This window comes from Scomber scombrus, chromosome 13 (genome assembly GCF_963691925.1).
Source record: "Scomber scombrus chromosome 13, fScoSco1.1, whole genome shotgun sequence".
NCBI classification, from domain to species: Eukaryota; Metazoa; Chordata; class Actinopteri; order Scombriformes; family Scombridae; genus Scomber; species Scomber scombrus.
In genome coordinates, this window is record NC_084982.1 from 19,363,925 (window position 1) to 19,384,955 (window position 21,031).

Genomic DNA, 21,031 nt, shown 5'->3' on the forward strand with positions numbered 1-21,031 from the left:
CCACAGAAAAACACACCTGCTTCCAACTCCTCCGACACAGCTTGTGTGTGTGTAGGTGTGTGTGTGTGTGTGTGTGTGTGTGTGTGTGTGTGTGTGTGTGTGTGTGTGTGTAAGTACTGCAGAATCATGTCTTGCTCTGAGTTAAGCAGGAGAGGATACAGGACACTTTGTACTATCTCACAATCCTTGGTGAGGACAAAAAAGAGATGTATATGTAAATATTTTTTCAGAATCTCATGTGGTCCAAATGGTTACCTGTGATTTCACTGTATTATGCTTTGCCACTATCAGTGTACCGCAGCAATGTGCTACTTGTTTCCTACAGGACATTTGAAATATCTTTCTAAAATTGGGTTTGGCAGCCCCTAAATTCTAGCCACAGGATGATGAGGTGTTTACATTTAGTTATTTATTTAGACAAACCTGAAGCTTATACAGTATTTCAATAATATTGAGCACCCTTAAATTTGATCGTTTCTACAAGGTAAGAAAGTTTTTTTACATATTCCTTTACACTTTTCTCTTCACTGTAGATTATTAATTGTGTATATCATAAAGTGAAACACAACTGTGTATGTCGTACATGCATCCCCGGGGTGAATCAATTACACAATAATATTACAATTACACAGAATATTACACACAGAATATTACTCACAGACATCATTTCTTGGTATAAATACAACAGCTGCTAGTTTAATCTCTAGTGACCACTTAGTCCCACAACTCAGTTTGTTCACTCAAACAGTATGTGCAGTAGCCATGATATCTGCATGACACAGGCCCTCCCAAATTACAAAAACACTTACTGCCTTTCTGTCCTCCTGTGTAAAAGAGTACAGTGTGAAAATGTGTTCCGTAGAATCTATAGAACATAGTAAACACGCCTTCTATATCCTAACCTGACATACCAGATGGTTTGTTACACAGAACCATTTTAGAAGTCATCCTTGATAACTGTTTGGAAAACGGCAGGCACTTAAAAAAAAAAATACTTGGCAGGTGATTGGATGAACCATCTGTCTATCACCGTCTATCGTCCCTAACTTCAACCAATCAGGTCAGGAACCATATGACATAGGAGAGCGTCGAAGAGGCAACACAACAAGCTGCAATTTGAGATCTAGCAGATAAATCAGTGTAGCTAGCTAGTTATATACTCTCCAGTTTTGATAACAGTTATGCTAACCTCTTTAGGAGCTGCCTTTGCTGTTTTTGAACAAATAGTCGCTTCTCACTGTTGTCACACCTAAACCACTGCGGTTTGGCCACAAGCGCATAACTTGAAGCCTTACAAAATCTATTCCTGCATGTTCTCACAAATTCAGCCGCCTCGCAAGGTAACACATCTCCTGCCGTCCCGATAGTAAACCTTTTTAAAGCACCAATCCTTGACCTGCCCAATAGTTTCTGCCAGTAATATAAGTATTAAGTAATTCCTTTATAGTGGGTTATAAGACACACTCATTCACACAAAGGGACATTTGACTTTTAAATTGTGCCTAATTCCTTTATTTAACAACCTCAGACCCAACCAACTGGTGGAAACATTTAGGATCACTAAATGTTTAATTTCGATCGAAGATGAGTGGAGCGGGTTGTGACACTACAGTTAAAAGTGCAGCTCTCAATAGGGCTTCGGGTTTCACAGTTTTAATAAAAGGAGCTCTCCTCTGGGCGAATGGCCAGTAAAATGACTGGCTCTCTTTCATGTGAGAGAGAGATGGGCTATAAAGGCATTGGTCTCAGGCTGCAGTCAATCAACCCCTTTTTTCTGACCGTTTTTCAATTATGTATGTTAAGGTTGAATAGCAAGGTAGTGAGTTGCCAAGTGAGGCTTCACTTAAAGTTTTTCACTTTGAAAAAGAAGTTAGTTCACATTTGTATTACAAATCAGCACCACACACAGTAAGCAGCTGGGTCTTGTCAACAATAGATAAAGGTGTGAGGCTGTCACCTAAATGCCCTCTTTTTTTAAAGTTACTTAAGAGGAGATGCCTTTGAACGCTGGTAAGACAATTTAGGAAAACAGTATGACTGTTATCCAGCTCTTGTAAATGCAAAGCTGCAGAGTGACTCATTTTAAAGTGCAGCTGCCATATAGCTGCTTGACAAAATGAGAAAGTCTTTGACATCTATATTACTTGTGTTTAGTTGCAGATTCAAACAGCAATATGTTCCTATCAGAGTGGATTGCTTTCCTTCTTTGGACAAATCACAGATACCTCTGCCTCTATCTCCCCATCAGTGGCCACAGTTTATCTACAATGGGATTTGAGCCGATTTCATTGCCTCCTAACTTTAGCAATTATCTTATATCTCCTGACGAGCATACTGTCTCCAGCACAGACCTCCACACTTAATCATAAAACATTGTTTTTCATCTTCTTTGTCTGATTCCTGTTTTCTTTCTCACATCTCTTACACATTACTTTGTAATGAAAGCCTGCACTGTAATGGGATGGATGTCTTCAGTTTTATACCAAGGGGATGTAATATCCTAAATTCCCTCGGAACAGAAATGGCCTTGACGCACTATAAAAGAAATCCTGGGCAGAGTGGCTAAGGGCTACGTCTGACCTTGCTCTGTGTGTGTGCATGTGTGTGTGTGCTTGTGTGGAAAGTTGACTGACTTTAGTTCTTGAGTTAAATACATCTGCACCATACAGTAGTCGCTCAGTCCTTTAGCAACCCTTGTATGAAAACAAAGTTTCAGCAAAGTTGAAAACAGTTGACATAGACTGAATAATGACGAATATTCTCAATTTGCAGAAATATTGATAATTTAAGCCATTCATGCAGTCACTCAACTTGTAGAAAAAACGTTTCCACTCAAATTAGTATTTTAAATTGTCACGTTTGTGGATCCTAGTTTTTTTAATCTGTAAATCTGTAAATATTCTATATATAATATATCTATTTTTTATTTTCATGAATACAGTTTTATTACTGATGATATTTATTCACTGGAACCTAACTATAACTATGCAATACGTAATTTATTCAGACTTTTGTAAAGAAGCTCTATAGCATAATAAAATGCAAAGAATAAAAATTCTTCAACCACCCCACACTAACTTCCTGTGACAGCCTGCTTGTCAAGTCTCATGTTTTAATGCTCGTGTTCATCATCTGTGATATGCAAATATCAGATTTCCTCACAGTCAAACAAATAAAAAGACTGGTCATAGTTTAGTCATAATATAGTGCTCCACAGAGAGTCTCTTCCTCATGACAGCCCTGTCAGCTGAAGAGACCATCACACTGAAAGACAGCATATGACTCAGAAGTAGTTTAGTTTGGTGAAGGTTTATAGTCTATCATGATCTTGTCCTGCGATGCTATGTGTACAATACTGCAAAAAAAAGGGGTTTGACTTGGGGGCTAATTGACTGATGTGTGTCGGTTCAGTTTAGTTTATTTTTATCCATAAATGTATTTGTGACCTTGAATTATATCAGACATATAAAACAAATAAAATGCCACTTACATAGGAATGATAGGATGCCACATTTATTCATAAACTTGTCATATGTTGGGCCATTATGTAAACATGTGGCACCGTCATAAGTGATGTTACATATAGTATGTGTATTCTCATGTATGCACTATTATGAGCCTTCAAAATGGGTAGTGGGTTATGATGTTTTAATGTAGAAATATCCAAATGGCAAGTGAAACTATAATGTGTAAGATGTGTGGCTGGTGTTATTTTGTCAGACAAGTGATACTGTTGATATTGTGAAGTGTTAGTTGATCTGTTCCAATAATTCTTTATATTACTGTGATATTGTGATCAATCATGTGCCAAATCTTTTTAAACACTACAGGAACAAACTTAACCACACTTTTATGAAGCAATGAGGACAAAAGACATGCAGATGGAAACAGTAAGATTATCTACCTCTCACCACTTGTCTCCAAGTGGTGTTTGTTGTGGCAAGAAATCCATTTTAAACTGAATTGTATGCCGTTAGACAGACAACACTATAGAGATGAGAGGGGAATGACAAACAACGAAGGTCTCTGGCCAGATGTGAACCCAGAAGGTTGCAGTCATGTTTGGTGCCTTAGCCCCTAAAGCCACTCACATACTTGCTTTTAACTACACGTTCATATGCGCATCGTAACTACCTCACATATATTGCGTTCATTGTGAGCATTGCTTGTGCACTTCCTCATAAATTAACGATTAACGAGTTGCCATGGTTTTTGTTTAAAATATTTCATTGTCAACAAGGGATGATTAAGCTCAAATCCTAATGGACACTATTTTTAATCTTTCATGTATACACAAAGTATGCAGGCAAGAATGTGAGTAAGGACTCTGGAATCACAGACATTGTCTGAACGTGTTAGGGAATTTTCCACATTTAGGGTCAAGCATGGGCCTTGAGTTCACACTAAAGGCTGCACTATCATCTTGGCAGACAGACATACTGTCTCTCTCCATGAGACAGTGAAGGCAACTGTCTTTGGTGTTTAAGGGAATGCAGGAGTCACTTTGATAACAGTGGCACAGCATTGCTGAGGCACCCGAGGTCAGATGATATGACTGCCTGACTCCCAAAACCCACTGATAGGTAACTACTTCCTTATTTGAAGAATAACTATTACCATTTATTGGCATAGAATATTTGTGGCACTATCTGTGAAGGCTTAAAGACAATCCATGGAGGACAGTGTCCCCAGAATCGTGGTGGTATCATGCATCAGAGGGGTGTATTGATAATGCTTTGATTCTCCTTGGCCAAGCTTCAATAAACATTTTCAGCTCAAGACATCCTGGGCTCCTGGGCACTTTCTCCACTGATGAAGTTAACTATTGACAAACAAATACTCCATAACAACACGTATGGGTTTGTAAAAAAGTAAGCATTTCCACCAGAGCATCTTGGTGAGATATCCTTGACATCATCACTGTGGGGTGCCTGTCAAAACAAATCTGAACACACACAATTAATTGGCCAGTTGTTTAAAACAAAGCTATAAACTCTACTGTTCATACCTACATTTACACAGAAAATTGTATTTTTCTACCTTAGAAATTGATATGGAATATGAATCAACTGCAAAAAGCAGAATTCTTCTCCAATTCAATGTGTGTTAATTTTTGGTGGAAGAAGAAAATTATGACCATATGTTATCAAAATGTACTGCACGGGCAACATCACATCTAATCAAAATCAATTTGTTTGACTGTAGTGCTACAATTACACCTTGAGGGAAGAGCAGATTAAAGGCTGTCGTCTTTGGATGATTGAATTAGAACATGTTATTAAAAAGGATAATGAGTATGTGAAAGCAAACATTACGCTCTGATTACTACTCTCATCAACAGGTAATATTTAGCCAGGTACAGAACAGCTTATTAAATGCGGTGTGAGATTATCAGGCAAATAGTATTGGCAAATTAACCAGCAGCTCTATCACAACTCTCTGGACCGTGTTTTCCTACAAAGAAGGTTTCCAGCTATTAATTAAATAGGGATACTCACCTCCCAAACCTGAGAATGGGAACATGAAATGCATATGTATGTGATGAACTGTAGTTATATTTTTTGTAAATACAGAATGATCACCTAACCTTCCAGAGCATCTTTTGCTTGTCTCTGTGAAAACAGTGCTCATTACAATGTTTAGGGGCTGGATTGGGTTTTTGATGCCCAAAATGAGTCATAGATTAATGCTAGTGTTGTCTTAAGATTGTATCCATATTTCACATAATTAAATTTGACATTTTTCAAGTTAAAACAAAATCCCCCCAAAATAATTATTCAGTGTTTCTCAAAGAAAATTACATAAACAGTAGCAAAATGTGTGTGTGTGTGTGTGTGATCATAATAACAGTTATATACTCTACAGTATAAGCAAAATGGTCTTCATATCAGTCTGAAGATAAAGCACACACACACAAAAGCAAACTCTGCAGCCTTTGGAGGGTACAATGCTGCATTGTAAGCAAAGTGATTTGAGAGCCCTTTCTCCCAGGCAGGCAATTTGGTTCTTGGAGGTCGATGTTGGTTGGTTTAAGGGTCGCTCATGTAGCCAGTCCCCACGCTAATAAAACCAGAGAGCAGTGCAGGACCAGGCTAAAAAACCCCATTAACTCAACACGAGGACAGGTAACCTCATGACCCTGCAAAGCTGCCATACTCCCTGACCATGTGATCTGGGAATTGTAGAGCTGATGACGAGGCAGCTCACATCAGACATCATTCATAAAGAAAATCTACAGTACCAAGAAAGACCTGAAGGAGCAAAAACATAAAAAGATTGCTCTAGGTGGATTTTCTCTTCCTGCCAGTGGTGAAGCTGAGGATAATTAGTCTGTTTGGCCCAGAAAAAGTTGCAGTAGCTGAAAAACTGTCACTCTCTGAACAAGACTGTCTGATTCTCATGATGTAAATATTCATGGCTGTCTGGAATTTTCAGGTTGACTGATCCATGCTATGGTATTTCAAAAAATAATATCTATATTTATAAAGAATTTGTTGTGAATATTTATACAGTAGTCCCCAGAAGATGAATCCTGTTTCAGTGGTAGATAGCTGGTCCAATAAAGTTTATTAGGAAGATTGCCTTGAAATTTGCTGATTTAATTATTACTCTAAAGAATATGAACCCTTTGAATTGCAAAGGTGCTCTGTCCAGCACTATAATATTGAACATTGTTGCTTACTGGGCCATTAGCAGGACTTTAGACTGTTGGTCTTATTCTTAATTATTATTCCTTTTCTTTTCCTTTATTTACCCCCTTATTTTCTCTTTTCTCCCAACCCCTTCATATTTCCTGTTTAGTGGGATGCCATCACAGAGATGGACGAGCACAACCGCCCCATCCATACTTTCCAGGTTTGCAATGTGATGGAGCCAAACCAGAACAATTGGCTTCGGTCCAACTGGATCTCTCGACAGGCGGCCCAAAAGATCTACGTGGAGCTTCGCTTCACCCTGCGTGACTGCAACTCCATCCCTTGGGTGTCTGGCACCTGCAAAGAGACCTTTAACCTCTTCTACCATGAGATTGATGAGGCTCATGGTGTCAAATTCAAGCCCACACAGTACACCAAGATTGACACCATCGCTGCTGATGAGAGCTTCACTCAGATGGATCTTGGAGATCGCATTCTCAAGCTCAACACAGAGGTGCGTGAGGTGGGACCCATGACCAGGAAGGGCTTCTATCTGGCATTCCAGGACATTGGTGCCTGCATTGCCTTGGTTTCAGTTAGGATTTACTATAAGAAATGTCCATTCACACTGAGAAACTTGGCCTCGTTTCCAGACACAGTGCCTCGTGTGGACTCATCCTCACTTGTGGAGGTGAGGGGGGCATGTATTGAGCATGCTGAAGAACGGGACACGCCCAAACTGTTCTGTGGAGCTGATGGTGACTGGTTGGTCCCACTGGGAAGATGCGTCTGCAGTGTTGGGTATGAGGAGATTGATGGCTCGTGTAGTGGTAAGTTTCCCAATCTTTGTATCATTCCTTTGCTTTTTGTTCTTATTAATGTAGCATTCATCAAGAATAAGGACATTCCAGGGGGACAGTTTGATTATTGGAGGCCATTGTTGGTTGGTTTTGGGGTCAATCGTATAGCCAGTCCCCAGGTCTGGATATTATTGGATTATTTTTCAACATAGCTCCTGATCATCTTTTTCCCACTTGACACATATGAGCCAAACCTTCCTAATCAAGGTTAAATATTATTTTATTTTTGTGTTTGCTATCTTAAATTGAGGGTAACAGCATTTTCTGACACTATTTGCTCCGAAAAAGGTGTATTGCACTTTCAAGTAGGAGGCACATACTGTACCGTCCAGTACATTAGATGAAAATGCAGCACTGTTCTTACTTTTACTCAAATGCTTCCTTCACTTGTATGCCTTCCTTTTTTCTTATCTTATTCACAATATTGTCCCATCTGTATATAATGCTGTCTTATAAGTATATCAGAAAATGTAACTTGGGCAGGAAGTCAGTTTCTTTTTTGGTTTACTTACCGTAAGTATTGAGACACCAGCCAGTCAGACAGATAAGCAGTGTGCATAGATGAAATGTCTGATATGATATCTGCAGGGCTTTATTTCCATCTACTTCATGCATTTTAATGTAAAAACACTTTCTACAACTACAAAAGCTAATCTTTGTGTCAGTGTCATCTTTTTACAAGCCCCTATACTCTGTAGACCACACCGGCTCTTCCTCAGCGAGATATTTTTTTCTATTTCACCTCCCTTTTTCATCCCTTCTGCTCCTCATCACTCTACTTAATTTCCTTGCTCCCTCTGTTATCGCTAGCTGTTTACCCTCTGGAAATTAAGATGAGATCTACAGTAACATGAGCACATCAGACTCTTTAGGATTGTTAGTGTGATGGTAGAGAGCATTGTGATGCTGTTCTCAGACTGTATTTAAGGGTGTGTGTTCAAATGCATATGAAATATTTGTAATTTAGAATATCTTCTGCAAGGACTATCAAACATATTTTATGCTATCACATTAACGATAGTTCCCTTTTCCTTTGTTAGACAATAGTTACTGAAGGGGTTCCAAAGAGATTGTTTTTGCAGGGCTAAAATGTGCTCAGTAGTGACTGGTTATAATACCTGCAATATTAGTGACGAGGTTGCCTAAGATGACACAAAACCTGAAAAATGCAATCAAGATTGATAAGAAAGGTAAATGCTTGAATAGTTGTTGTAGGGTTAAAATTTCTGCCAAATGGCTCAATAGACATTAAAGATGAATCTGGTGCCTGATTTATGTGTTGCACTCAAGTGCCGCCACCAAAAAAGAATAAAAAATTAGTCTACTGCTTCTGCTCTACCTCCAGAGTCTGGATGTGAAAGTGTTGTCTACAATAGCTAATTCTACCCAGCAGGATAACTTGCTAGCTTATGATTTAATTCTACAAATCTCATGAATTGTGTATTGTAATCAGAATAAAAGTATGACATAAACTATCAATAAATCAGACATGCATTATACTGTAAAAGTGGAATTTTGGTGTGGAAACATACCAAGCTAGCCAGAGATCAGCGGGGTGGCAGCTCACACAGCCCCTGTGTAGGCAGATCACTCAGTCTGCAACCGAAATGCAATTGAAACATGAGGAATCAATGGAGGTATATGAAAGTAAAACTGATTACATGGGGCAGAAACTTGTGACTTACAAGAGTTGATGATAAAAGAACAGCTCACAGCAAAATAAAGAGCCATCTGTAAAAACTGGACGTGGTCCAATTCATATTGGGTTGATTATAACCTGTATTTCGATGTCATATGATGGCTATGTGGTCATCATATAACTGCTTTTACTGGATTGCCTGGCACAAAAAAACTTCCAAATAGTGAGATCCTTTTACATAAATCAAAGAGTTATACACAGTTTACAAGTGACGAGCTAATGCAGTAATGGTAACTGGTGGATTTCCTCTTGCCTGTAATCTGTCTGTATGTCTTAATGCTGGCGAATTTAAGTCTGTATTTTACTCATGACGTTAGAGCCAAGCATGATGATTGTATATGGGTAATCTACAGTGAGTAGTGCATTAGTGAACTGTGACAGGGCAAGAGAATAATAGAGCTGTGTCCTGTGTCAAAGTTGAAGATCCTAAACTCTTTCAGATGATTTGGCGATTGAATGATGTGTGCATGTGACTGTGTTGTGTGTATACTTGTGTATGTGGGTGAGTGGGTGTGATTTATATATACAGAGAAAGGGGGTATCTGATATGTGATCAGGCATCCGTATAGGTGTATGTTGTGGCTATCAGTGGTCTACCACCCACAGTCCCAGAGGCTGCCTTGGTGTGACAGATTACCTTGGCTGGCTTGGTAGCAGTTTGATCCCCAACTCTCTGATATGAGCTTTGGGTTATCACTGGCAGCACCACTCACTGGGAATGTTATAGTACAAAAACCACAGCTTCATGAATGTCCAACATAACTTCCTTTCAAACCTCATAAAGTCCTGATGTCAGGTCAACAAGTACATATGTTTATGATCTATAGCAGATATATAAGAAAACCTACAGTGTCCAACGCACATACAGATGTAGAATTTAAATACACACTTCCATTCATTGACTAAATGCTGGTGTCTGATCAATGTGTCATCCTGACATGTACAATTATCCTTTTTTTTTAAAGATGATGTTACTTGAATAACTGAGTTATCACCTGTGTTTTGTACTGTATGTGTTTTAACATAAAGAAAGACACTGGCACTTAAAGCAACTTAATCCACCTACCTGCTATACACAAACCCAATCTTTCATTTGTTTCCAGCTGACAAATTTGTGACATTTTTCTGGTTTCGATAAAGACAATCTATCCTACCTTCATCAAATTGTACAAAAAGCACAGTATATGGAGATATTGGCAGAAATTATATGACATAATGCAATTTTGTCAAAAAAATCAGGTAGATCTAATTTTATTTTGTATTGCTACCCGACATCACCACAGACTATAGCCTTACTTAGTGCTCTTTTGCAAAATGATTTCAAGAATCTATGCTGCTATTCTCTCGCCACCTAGAACCAGATGTCCTTGTACAGTTGATTACGATTCATCTTGTGACACAGGTCGGCAAGGTTTCCCAGCTGCACACGCAGCTGCATCACAATCAACAGGCCAGGGGTGAAACTGCAGCTGCGATTAGAGCCAGACTGTACCAAAATGGTTACTTTATTCATGTCTGCCACCGTATTATTTGTATCTTATATATGTGATAATTGTTGCGTGACAGTAAAAACTTAACGATGGTAGAAAAACTCACTCACAACTTGAGGACTCGGGGGAAGAACAGATGGCAAAGTCTGATGTGTTTTCAGGCATTTTCTTAGAGATGATATGATGAGTACAATCCTGCAACCCGTTCTGCGTCACCCAGCCCTGTTGCATGCCCTACTAGACTCGATAAATACGTGTACATAAACATAATACAACAAAACCAGAGTTCATTTGAGAAGAAATGTCCTTACACTATACCAAACATTTGAATAGCAAATAGTGGATCTGTATATACCTTAAATATACTTGGATGTGTTTGCTTTTGGTTATCCTGTGTTCCCTAAACTAAAGCACACATGTACATATTTCGCCTTTTTTTTTTTTTTTTAAGCTTATTGCCTCATCCATCATAGTTTAAAGTGGTAAAAAAAAGTGGCATTAATTTCTACTCTTTGTCACTTACAACAATAACCAACCACAACATCATCAGCATGCATTCCTATTGTCCCAATATACAGTAGAGACTACCTCAATTTGCATACCCTCTTTCTTCCCCTCTATCCGTCACCCTTCGCTCTCTGAGAGGCAGATTTCACACTTGGGTTAAGTTTGGCCCTTTGGGCAATGTGATGGCATTTTACTGCAATGTCAGCCCTGAAATGCAGCCCGTGTTCATTGTTCCAGCATTCAAACAAGATTCGTTATTAAAAGACTCCGCACAAGGTACCACTAGAGTGCCTTGGGCACTGAGGGAGAAAGACTGAGGTGGCTGGCTAAGCTAATACTTCAATCCCCAGTTTACAACCAACTGGTCCTTTAAATGCTGTGGCTGCTTGACTAGGCTGGATAGAAATTACAAGTTTAAATGATCTGTGATTCAGTAAAATAGTACAGTTGATATGCGTTTTAAAAGCACAACATTGACCTTTTTGCTCTACATCCCTGGTTGCTCATGCTATGATATACATTTGTCATTTGATGCAGCTCATGCAGTCACTGTACATAAGTTAGATAGAATTTAAAAATTATATCCTAACTAAAACTGCTAAACTAAATATTAAATTATTTGTCCTACTGAAAGATTTTTTAATTTTTCTTTGAGTTAAATAGATTTTTGTGGAATGAGCAGAGGTTTGAGCCAAAGTTCTCCATCTCAAAAAATAGTGCCACAGATCAGTTTAGTATTTAAATGATTTCCCTTAAACAGCCCCTGACACTAGACCAGCTACAGATTTGTGACAAACACTTGAAGTCAGACTTGCAAACCCTCATCTAGAGAAAAAGATGAGCATCATTTATTCATCAGTGAAAAGAAAAAAGACAAAAAAACCAAAAAAGCAGCTGAGAAATGTGTCATTGGGCAGATCTTCGGAATCGTATTCACGTCTGAAGTCTGAATAAATGGCTAAGATTTTGGTCACAGTACTATGCTAATCCCCAATCCATCTCCTGAATTAAATTTGGAGTGTCAATACGTTGCAGAAAGACTGAAGTTAATCAAAACCTTCAGATAACAATAACAATTATAACCCACATTTCTATAGGTGTGCTCCTTCACACATATAGACTTGGGCTGGCCACCTCTTCATTTGAGGACAATTTTTTCTCAGTTTACCTCAGAGATTTTTGCAGTCTCTCTCACAATTTCATTTCCTATCTGAAAGGAGTCTGTAAAAATAGGGGGATTTCAGATTCTATTAGGACTTTAATCTACAAGCACCAACATGATTATGGGACTAAAATATTAAACCTCAGGTTGTGATCTCAAGACAGCAGTTGATTTAAAACCATATGCCTGGAGGTGAAAGGTACCCAGTTTTTGACCACTAATAACGCTAAAGAGCATTGGATTTTTAGCAGTGTTTTATGTTTGCCCTTGTGCATGTTCAGGAGGACGCACACACCTGAGCATATGGATGACGTGAAACACAGTCCTGACAGTAGTTTCACACTATTCCACTAATCTACAGGTGGCAGCATTGCATTAACTCTTAATGGATTGGTTTTATCTGCACAAATACATATTTTGGGTTTTTTCTTTACCTCTCTGGACCATACAAAATGCTGCTTTCTTTATAATCTCCCTCTCTTTTTCTCTCCTTCTGTCTCTCTCTAGATGTGTCTCTCTCTCACACACAAACATATAAACTAGCTCACACTGTATACTTGACATCTTGATTGTCACCTTGGTCACTGGATAATGGTGCTAAGGAACCATAATTTAATAGGAGCAATTTATTGTTATGGCTAAGATGGACTGACACACACAAACATACACACTATAGGGCCATTTCTAACCTATCTATCTTTCTATGCCTTGTGACTTATCCCAGACCACCATAGGGAGTATAAAGGCTAGTAGTGGCTACTGTCTTCTTGTGGTGAAATGCTTTCATAAGCTAAATAATAAAAATATAATTTGTTGCTGCTGCTAATTATTTAGATAAAAACTGCCAACTATGTTAAGACAGAGGCAAAGGTAACTAACTAATGTATTATCTTGAGGCTATATCATGTGTTATAAATAAGACTTAGGCCCATGTAATAAGTGTTAAGATTTGGAAGAATTTTCTACACTTGTGATGTAATTTCTGTAGAAGTATTCATGACCACTATGCAGCCTTTTTATCACCGATTTCATCATGTTGCATCGTTGGGCTCCTTATTGCTCAATGCTGTAATGTGTTAACTTTGACTGTGGTTAATGTAGCTTTATAAAGACATCGTACTGGATGTTACACATTCCTTTAAAGAGAGGCAACAGAGGCAGAGACAGAAAGAGCTGAGGGCGGCAGAGAAAGAGGTGCTTTCTTACACAATTTATCTCCATTAGTAGCTTTTGTCTCTATACCTTTTATTACAGGTGGAGCATTGTTCTTTGGACTGTAAAATCAATATTTGGTTTTATGTACTCTGCATTATAGCACATTTTGTAAATTAGGTATATTTTTAACATAGATAAAAGAGGACATCGTGTGGTGATGAGTAAAATATCCTCTTCATATTGTATAATATTTGCCCCCACCTGGCTTGCAGCGCTCTAGGCAACTGGCTAATATGTCTGTCTAAATATAGGCCTGCACACAGTCACAAAGACACACACTCATGTAGACACACACACACACACACACACACACACACACACACACACACACACAATCACACACTCAGACACACATACCAAACATCAATATGTGCAATCCCTGGTGTTAATGCAAGAGGGTGTCTTGCTCTACCTAAATGATTGACATACTCTCACTCATTGCACTCTCTCTCTCTCTCTCTCTCTCTCTCTCTTTCTCTCTCTCTCTCTCTCTCTCTCTCTCTCTCTCTCTCTCTCTCTCCTCTCCCTACCTCTCCCTCTCCATCTTTTTCTCAACCTTCCATCTCTCTCGGTGTAAGACATTCTAGCTGATGCTGTTACCACTCAGTGTTTTACAGCAGGTTTTGTGTGTTTGTCAGGCACTGTGTAAAACCTCTCTGCAGTGCTATGAATAATGAATTCATAGTTTGTTGGTGTGTTTATTTATATGTGCATACACCAGAATATTTCCATTTGGACACTACAGTATTTGTTATGTTTTTTTTGTTTTGTTTTCTTATGATCACAACTTATTTCTAAATGTTGAGATGATAAATTGTGCTGATCTCAAGATAGTGACATAATGAACTTTTGATGTAAAGATAACAGAATTAAAATACTTTCAATCGTGAATATTGTAAGCTTCAAAACTTATAATAGAATAACATGTGTAAAGGCATGATCAAATGGACAGAAAAGATTAAAGACTATGATACATCTAGTGTGTGTGTGTGCCAAAATGTTCTTGAGATAATGTCCATCTGATATGCTGATTGAATTCTTCAACATGTTTTTTTTAATCAACATTCTCTATAGTCCTGCATGGCTATAAATTAGGTGTCCAACGTAAGGTAGACACAGGTAATTTGGCATGTAACAAGACCAATGTTAATTGGCATGCTGGTATAAACATCCCAAATAAAGTTTCACTTATAAGACATTTTCAATTACTGCATGAAGACAGTCAGATAACAATTACAGCACATATCCTTCAACCTGTCAGTCCACCAAATGAGATGTCACAGACACACACGAGAGAGGAGGATGTACAGGCAAAAACTCCCATAATGAATCACACAGGCAAAGATGCAACAGCTTAAACTGTACAGCACGCCAAACCATCTGGCATCATGGTCGGCAACAAACTCAGCATACAAACAGAGGCCCAAAATGCACCCAAGCATTCAGAAGTGAGTGTTAATGCAAGAGACAACATTTTGCTCTCAGAACACACACTCTAACAAACACACACAAAGAGACACACCAGGGGGTTTGGACTGGCATCAGCAACGGAGCTGTTTACAGACGGGCCACACTGCAGGGAGACACTGTGACATTTCAGAAAAGGATGGTTTTAGTTTAACAAGCATGGCCCTTCAGGCTTAATTGGGATTGTCTGTAGAGAGAGAGAGAGTCCCACTTCTTTCTGCATCAACACACACACCACAGTTTTGATGAGTTTCCTAAGGACAAGGCTAAGGTTATCAAAAGCAGGTTTATAACGATCTCTTTATCCAGCTTTTCCCTCTTTTGTTCTCTTTGCCTACCCATCAATTGCTTTCCAGACATTTGTAAACAGGATTGTGTTATCAAACATGAGAATATTTCTTAAATACCCATCAGTTAGCTGAGGCTTTATACTCAATAAAACTGATATACTTTATGGTTTTGTGAATGCATATCATACAGTACAGCCAAACTTGAATGCAAGGCTTTTTGTTTGTTGTCTCCACAGTCTTGTATTAGCATTTGGTTATGCAGCTATCACAATGAACATAATTGAAAGCTCTTTGAACGCTGACGGTATGCTAATGCATATTTCCCCTGAGTTGTCATTAAACTCACTATACCACTGAAAGGCGTGGAGATCCCCTGCCAAAGGCTTGATGTGGCTTGAATAATTCCCAGTGCAAATTGCAGCCCACCACTCTGTTCTGTGTCACAACATGCTGTCAACAATCTACAGTAAATAATCAATGAAAATCAAAAACATTTATTAGATATTATTACAAATCAAAACATTTATGTCACGTGAGGAGTATATAGTAGAAGATACGTGACACTGGAGGTAGTTGATGTTTAAAATACTATTCTTGACAAAGTATTTTAAACTATGTAGCTTCAGTTCCAATGAAATTAAACTGCACCAATTGAATTCTATTAGCATGTGGTTTCTGTCATGTCACGCACATCTGTCTTAAGGGTGATAATGAATGCAATATGCACAGTTAATTATGAGTGTTGGAAATTGACCAATTCTAATACCCAAAAGCACAAGTAGTTAGTGTTTCCCAATGTTCCTTATCTTTGCTAGACTGAAAAATCACTCAGACCAACGTGGGTCAACTTGAAACCCAGATTAATTAAATTATTGTACGTGGTTCGTTAACTTGCCAAGGCAGAGTTGTCCATTGTGACCACTCAATGGCATGGGAAACTTGAGAATACGTTTGTGAATTAAGAATGAGAATGAGTTATCATTTTAATCAATTAAGTATTTAATATATTGCATAATTTGTTCAGTTTAACTAAGTATCTTGATCAATAATTTCTTTCGTAAGATTACGTGGTATTCTAGCCGACCTTGATCGTATCCTTGACATGTGGCAACTCTTTTGTCGCACTGATAGGTGTTGACTGTGCAGTGGGGATCAATGGCCTCGGTTGGCTTGGCATAGTGAAAAATGGGCACCATCTGGAGCAGGCCAGGGAGGTTGAAGTGTGGGTAGCGGTGAAAAATAGGGTGGTGGGGTCTCCTTCATAAATTCAATGGTCATCGTGTTGCACTCACGTCACATCTTGATTTCTCCACTAACTGCTCTCGCCTCATTCCCCAGCACTCAGCTGGTGTGTAAGGAAGACTGAGTTAATTGCTGCCACCGCCCAGGTGGTCAAGCAGAAAACTGGGGGAGCTCTGCATTGCTGACAAGGCTCTTAACCAATAGTGAAGTTTCTTTGATACCAGGGCATGTACAAAATAGAAACAAATGCCTACAGTATAACACAAGTACTTTGACTTTCCTTCCTCCTGTAGCCGCTATCCCATATTCATTCTGTGAATTTTGCTTTTAAAGGCCAATGCTAATTAGCTAATGTGTCAGAGAACACAGATCAAACACAAATCTTTAATTTATCTGTGCAGTGGAAAAGATACTGCTTTTTCACCTAACATGCTCTGAATAACCTTTTCATGTAAGCATTGTGCCAGTCAATCTGGCTGAAAGTACTGTACTCCATACTTTGTTCAGTGTGATGTAATGACCTTCACTCCAGATCCTATCGATGGAGAGGCTGTGTGTCTGTGAAATCAAGTGTATCTATCCTTGTGGGGACCTGCTATTGACAGCCCATTTTGTGGATATGTTGGCAGCTTTTCACATTGAAAAAAGGATTGTTGGAGATTATGGTTAGAGATAATTACAGTTGGGTAAGAACTGAGGTTGGGTTAAAATGAAGGCAGTTTGACATCAGTGTTTAAGGGTATAATTATTGTTACTCTGTTAGAGTTGTGTGTTTTGGGGAGTAATTGGGCCAAAATTTCATGTTATCATCAAAGTTTGGATTAATTTCTGCCAATTTCTGTGTACTAAAATAAATATTTGGTCCTGACAAATGTTGGAAAAAATATGTGTGCTTGTGTAAAAGGTAATTAATGAGCAGAAATCCACCAAAAACTGTCTAAAAGGCAGAACATACAAAATCAAACAATACAGATAATACAATGCAGATAAATATAAACTATCTTGCAAAGTGAAGGCTTGCTAAAAGTCTGACATGCAATGTATTTATAGAGCTAAGGAGAAGCGAAGCATGTTGAGGTTGAGTCGGAGTGCATGTACATGAACATGAATGTGTCCTTTTATGTGAGTACTGCATGACACTTTCATTGTATGTTAATTACATTTCTCCAGTTCTTGGTGCTTTACACCTTTCACTGTCTCTCTTTAAATCCGTCACTTGATGAGCATTAGATGCTTTCATGTTGTCGCTCTTAAAACTGTAATTGAGAACAAATGAGGAGAGGGAGAGTGTTTAATTGGGCTTGTCAAGAAGAGGGGGCGGGTTTGTTGGGCACCTAGAGATCTCTTCATCTCTTTGCATTTTAACTGTTTAAAGAGTAAATTATGTAGATCGCAGTTTTTGAGAGTCCTAGTTGCGATGTGAACTTGCGGTGACTTCTGCTTGGCTTTTTTCCCCCCTTCGCTGAGAGTTACTTCAAAGCCGGGAAGTGATCAAAGACAGTGGGAAAAAATACATTCCCCAACGTACCAGCACCCTGCATACATACATACAGCTTCTGCCTGTCTCGACACCACATACTCTCTCACTCAGAAGACAAAAGCATGCGACACCGTCTGATGTTTTCTCTTTTTTTTTTTTTGGTCTCCTCGAGCACAGTCCTGTCAGACATTGCAACATTTCAATTGATTTCCCTTTTCCCTGTTGTGTGTGTGTTCTATTTTAGTATGTAAGCCAAGAGACTGAATTAGTCATTAAAGGGTATGGATAGCACGACATGGCCCAGATAACACATCACAGGCCTGGATTGAAGAGAAGACTTGTCATAAATGAAAGCACACTTTAGGAGCTGTAGACAGCCTCTACCCAAAAAAGAAAAAGAAAACAGGGGTCATGGGGGGTCCAGCATCACTGATGACTGTGTTTTTCAGTGGCAGTTTGTTTACCCCGCAGACATTAAATAAAAGGCTCAATACTCTTGTGTGCAATATTTTAAACATATATATATATATATATATATATATATATATATATATATATATATATATATATATATATATATATATACACGTTTCATCTGCCATGTGAGAATGAATGATTTATAAGCAGCCCTCATTAGTGAGAGAGATGGAGATGGAGTTTCAAAAGTTGTTCTAATTAAGATGTCACTGTAACTATCCAGATTTCTGTCATACATACTGATGAATTATATGCATTACTCATCAAATAGACAAGCTAACTCCACCCCTGTTTACAGAAATCATTTCATTCAGCCAATCACAGTTCCAAGCTATCCATGCATTTATCCCATCATCACTCAAAGGCAACTCATTTTATCATATTAGTGCAGAGATATAGGTGACTTTTACCATGTTATCTTTTTAGAACATTTTGCTGATCATTATTAAAATCATACTGTTTTGTGTTTTTTTTTTTTAAATTATGTATACACTTCATATGCAGCATCTTAGACATCAGTGTTGCTGTTTGAGAAAACGTAGGCAGTAATGAATCCGCCAGTCTATTTGTATTTATATTTTCTCCCTAAACACAAAAGTCTTTATTTATATGCTGGAACATAACTGGTGATGGTGCAACAATACCACTTTTGTTGGGCGCCTGGTAATTTCTTTGCATTTGCACATTTTCCTGGCTCCAAGCAAACCTACTCAAGCCAAGATGGGTGGTGTGGCACAGAGGAGGTTCTGTTTTTGTAGAGCAGACTGTACAGTTCTATTTTGGTACTCCAATTGGCATGTATCTGTATTTGTGTTTCCACCTGCTCAGACCACCTATTATCAAAAATTCAAGTAATAATAGCAGTTGGGTTTTTTGGCTTGATGTAGGCACAAAAACATGTCTCTGAACAATCACAAAACCATGTGTGTAATTTAAAGTGACAGAAATTGAAATTAACATGTTTCTACAAACCAGACTAAAGTATTATACACAGGTTCCAAGTTCAGAAAGTGAGATCATTTAGAGTCAAGCAGGCAATCTGAGTTCTATCAAAACTGCAGGACATTTTTAATTTAAGCAAAAGTCGAAACTCCATTTCCTTTGGATAATCAAACATTCTATTTCCTGTCATGTCAAGGAAATTGTTGGGGTGAGTTTTGCTGCTTACATGCAATTGTGTCTCACAGAATTTGCTGTAATGGCATTATGGAAGTGCGCCCAGATATGCCCAGCTGAAGTGAAGAATGACAAGTAAGGCAGTGCTGCTATTGTGAGCATATTTTGGATGCTGTACTTTTCTGTTGTTTGAAGTCACAAAGATGTTACAAAAATGTTAGTGCACTGATGTACTTTTATCTATTTGATTGTCAAGAAGTGTTGTTTTATTGTATTTTGTACAATATGTTATTTTGTATTTTGTACAAGCCCCTTGACACAAGTTAGTGATTTGTGATTTTGAGCTAAAACTGACTTTACTTGACTTTGATACTCTTCCTCACCCTATGCCTCTATCTTCTCATATATGAGCAGCACCAGTGTAAAAAGTGAGCTGATGACCGCAGGGTACGAAAGGCTTTAACTAGCAGTAGGTGTCGCTCAATCTGCTGGACTGCAACAGCCAAGCTTGTTAGTCACACTGATGGAACACACACACACACGCGCGAACGCGCACACACACACACACACACACACACACACACACACACACACACACACACACACACACACACACACTTTCTCTCTCTCTCTCTGTCACATGCACACATATACACAAGTGTCCCATGGATAGACTTAATCCAGCCATTGAATGCGGCGAGCAGCGATAGCAGAACTGGGTCAGTTCTAGAGAAGACCGTGTCGTGAAACTGTTCCCCTCAGGGTGGATTGAGGTCTGAACTTTGGCTGACCCCCCACAAGTACAGACATACAATGAAACCCCAGAATTTACCGGATTGAATCTGTTTGAATTAATGCTGACAACTTCATTGATCAGGCTAAAACGTGGGCTTAAGCCAGAGGAGAGAGTATTTTGGGCATGGATAAAATAGAGTAGCTGTAATTGGGTTTTCTTCATGCTGAGATTAACTAGAGGGGAGGAAGTTTAAAGCTGAAGAGCTGGGAACGATGGTGATTCACTTCTCTAGCGGCTTGTATTTCGGTTCAACATTTTAAGAATTACACTTCCAGTAATTCCAGGTGGATTAGAAATCATGTTTTAAGTGTGAATCTCATATGCTTGTCTATAATTGTCTATTCTTGTACTACTACTGTCCAGTCCACTTTCAACCATTTGTGATTTTTTTCCCCATAAGATATATTCCAAAAAATGGTTTACAGAAGGTAAAAGTTAAAAGACATGTTTAGATATGTCACTTATTTTGTACCACATTATACATAACTATTTTTCCCCCAACATTTTGTAGTGTTAAGTAGGTTTATATAAACAGAGACCCCCAGAGACCCCCCTGAATAAATGTGCACGCGTACACGGACAACTGTGGATGCAT

The 21,031-nt window shown here is 38.6% G+C and overlaps 1 protein-coding gene across 1 annotated transcript in view; it reads left to right on the plus strand.

Moving 5' to 3' along the window:
* LOC133992869 (ephrin type-A receptor 6-like) overlaps positions 1-21,031 on the plus strand; it is a 160,260-nt gene that overhangs the window by 22,982 nt on the left and 116,247 nt on the right. The window contains exon 2 of the mRNA XM_062431647.1: positions 6,802-7,465. Within this exon, the coding sequence (XP_062287631.1) occupies positions 6,820-7,465 (646 nt within the window). The 5' untranslated portion in view covers positions 6,802-6,819. The remainder of the gene's footprint in view (positions 1-6,801; positions 7,466-21,031) is intronic.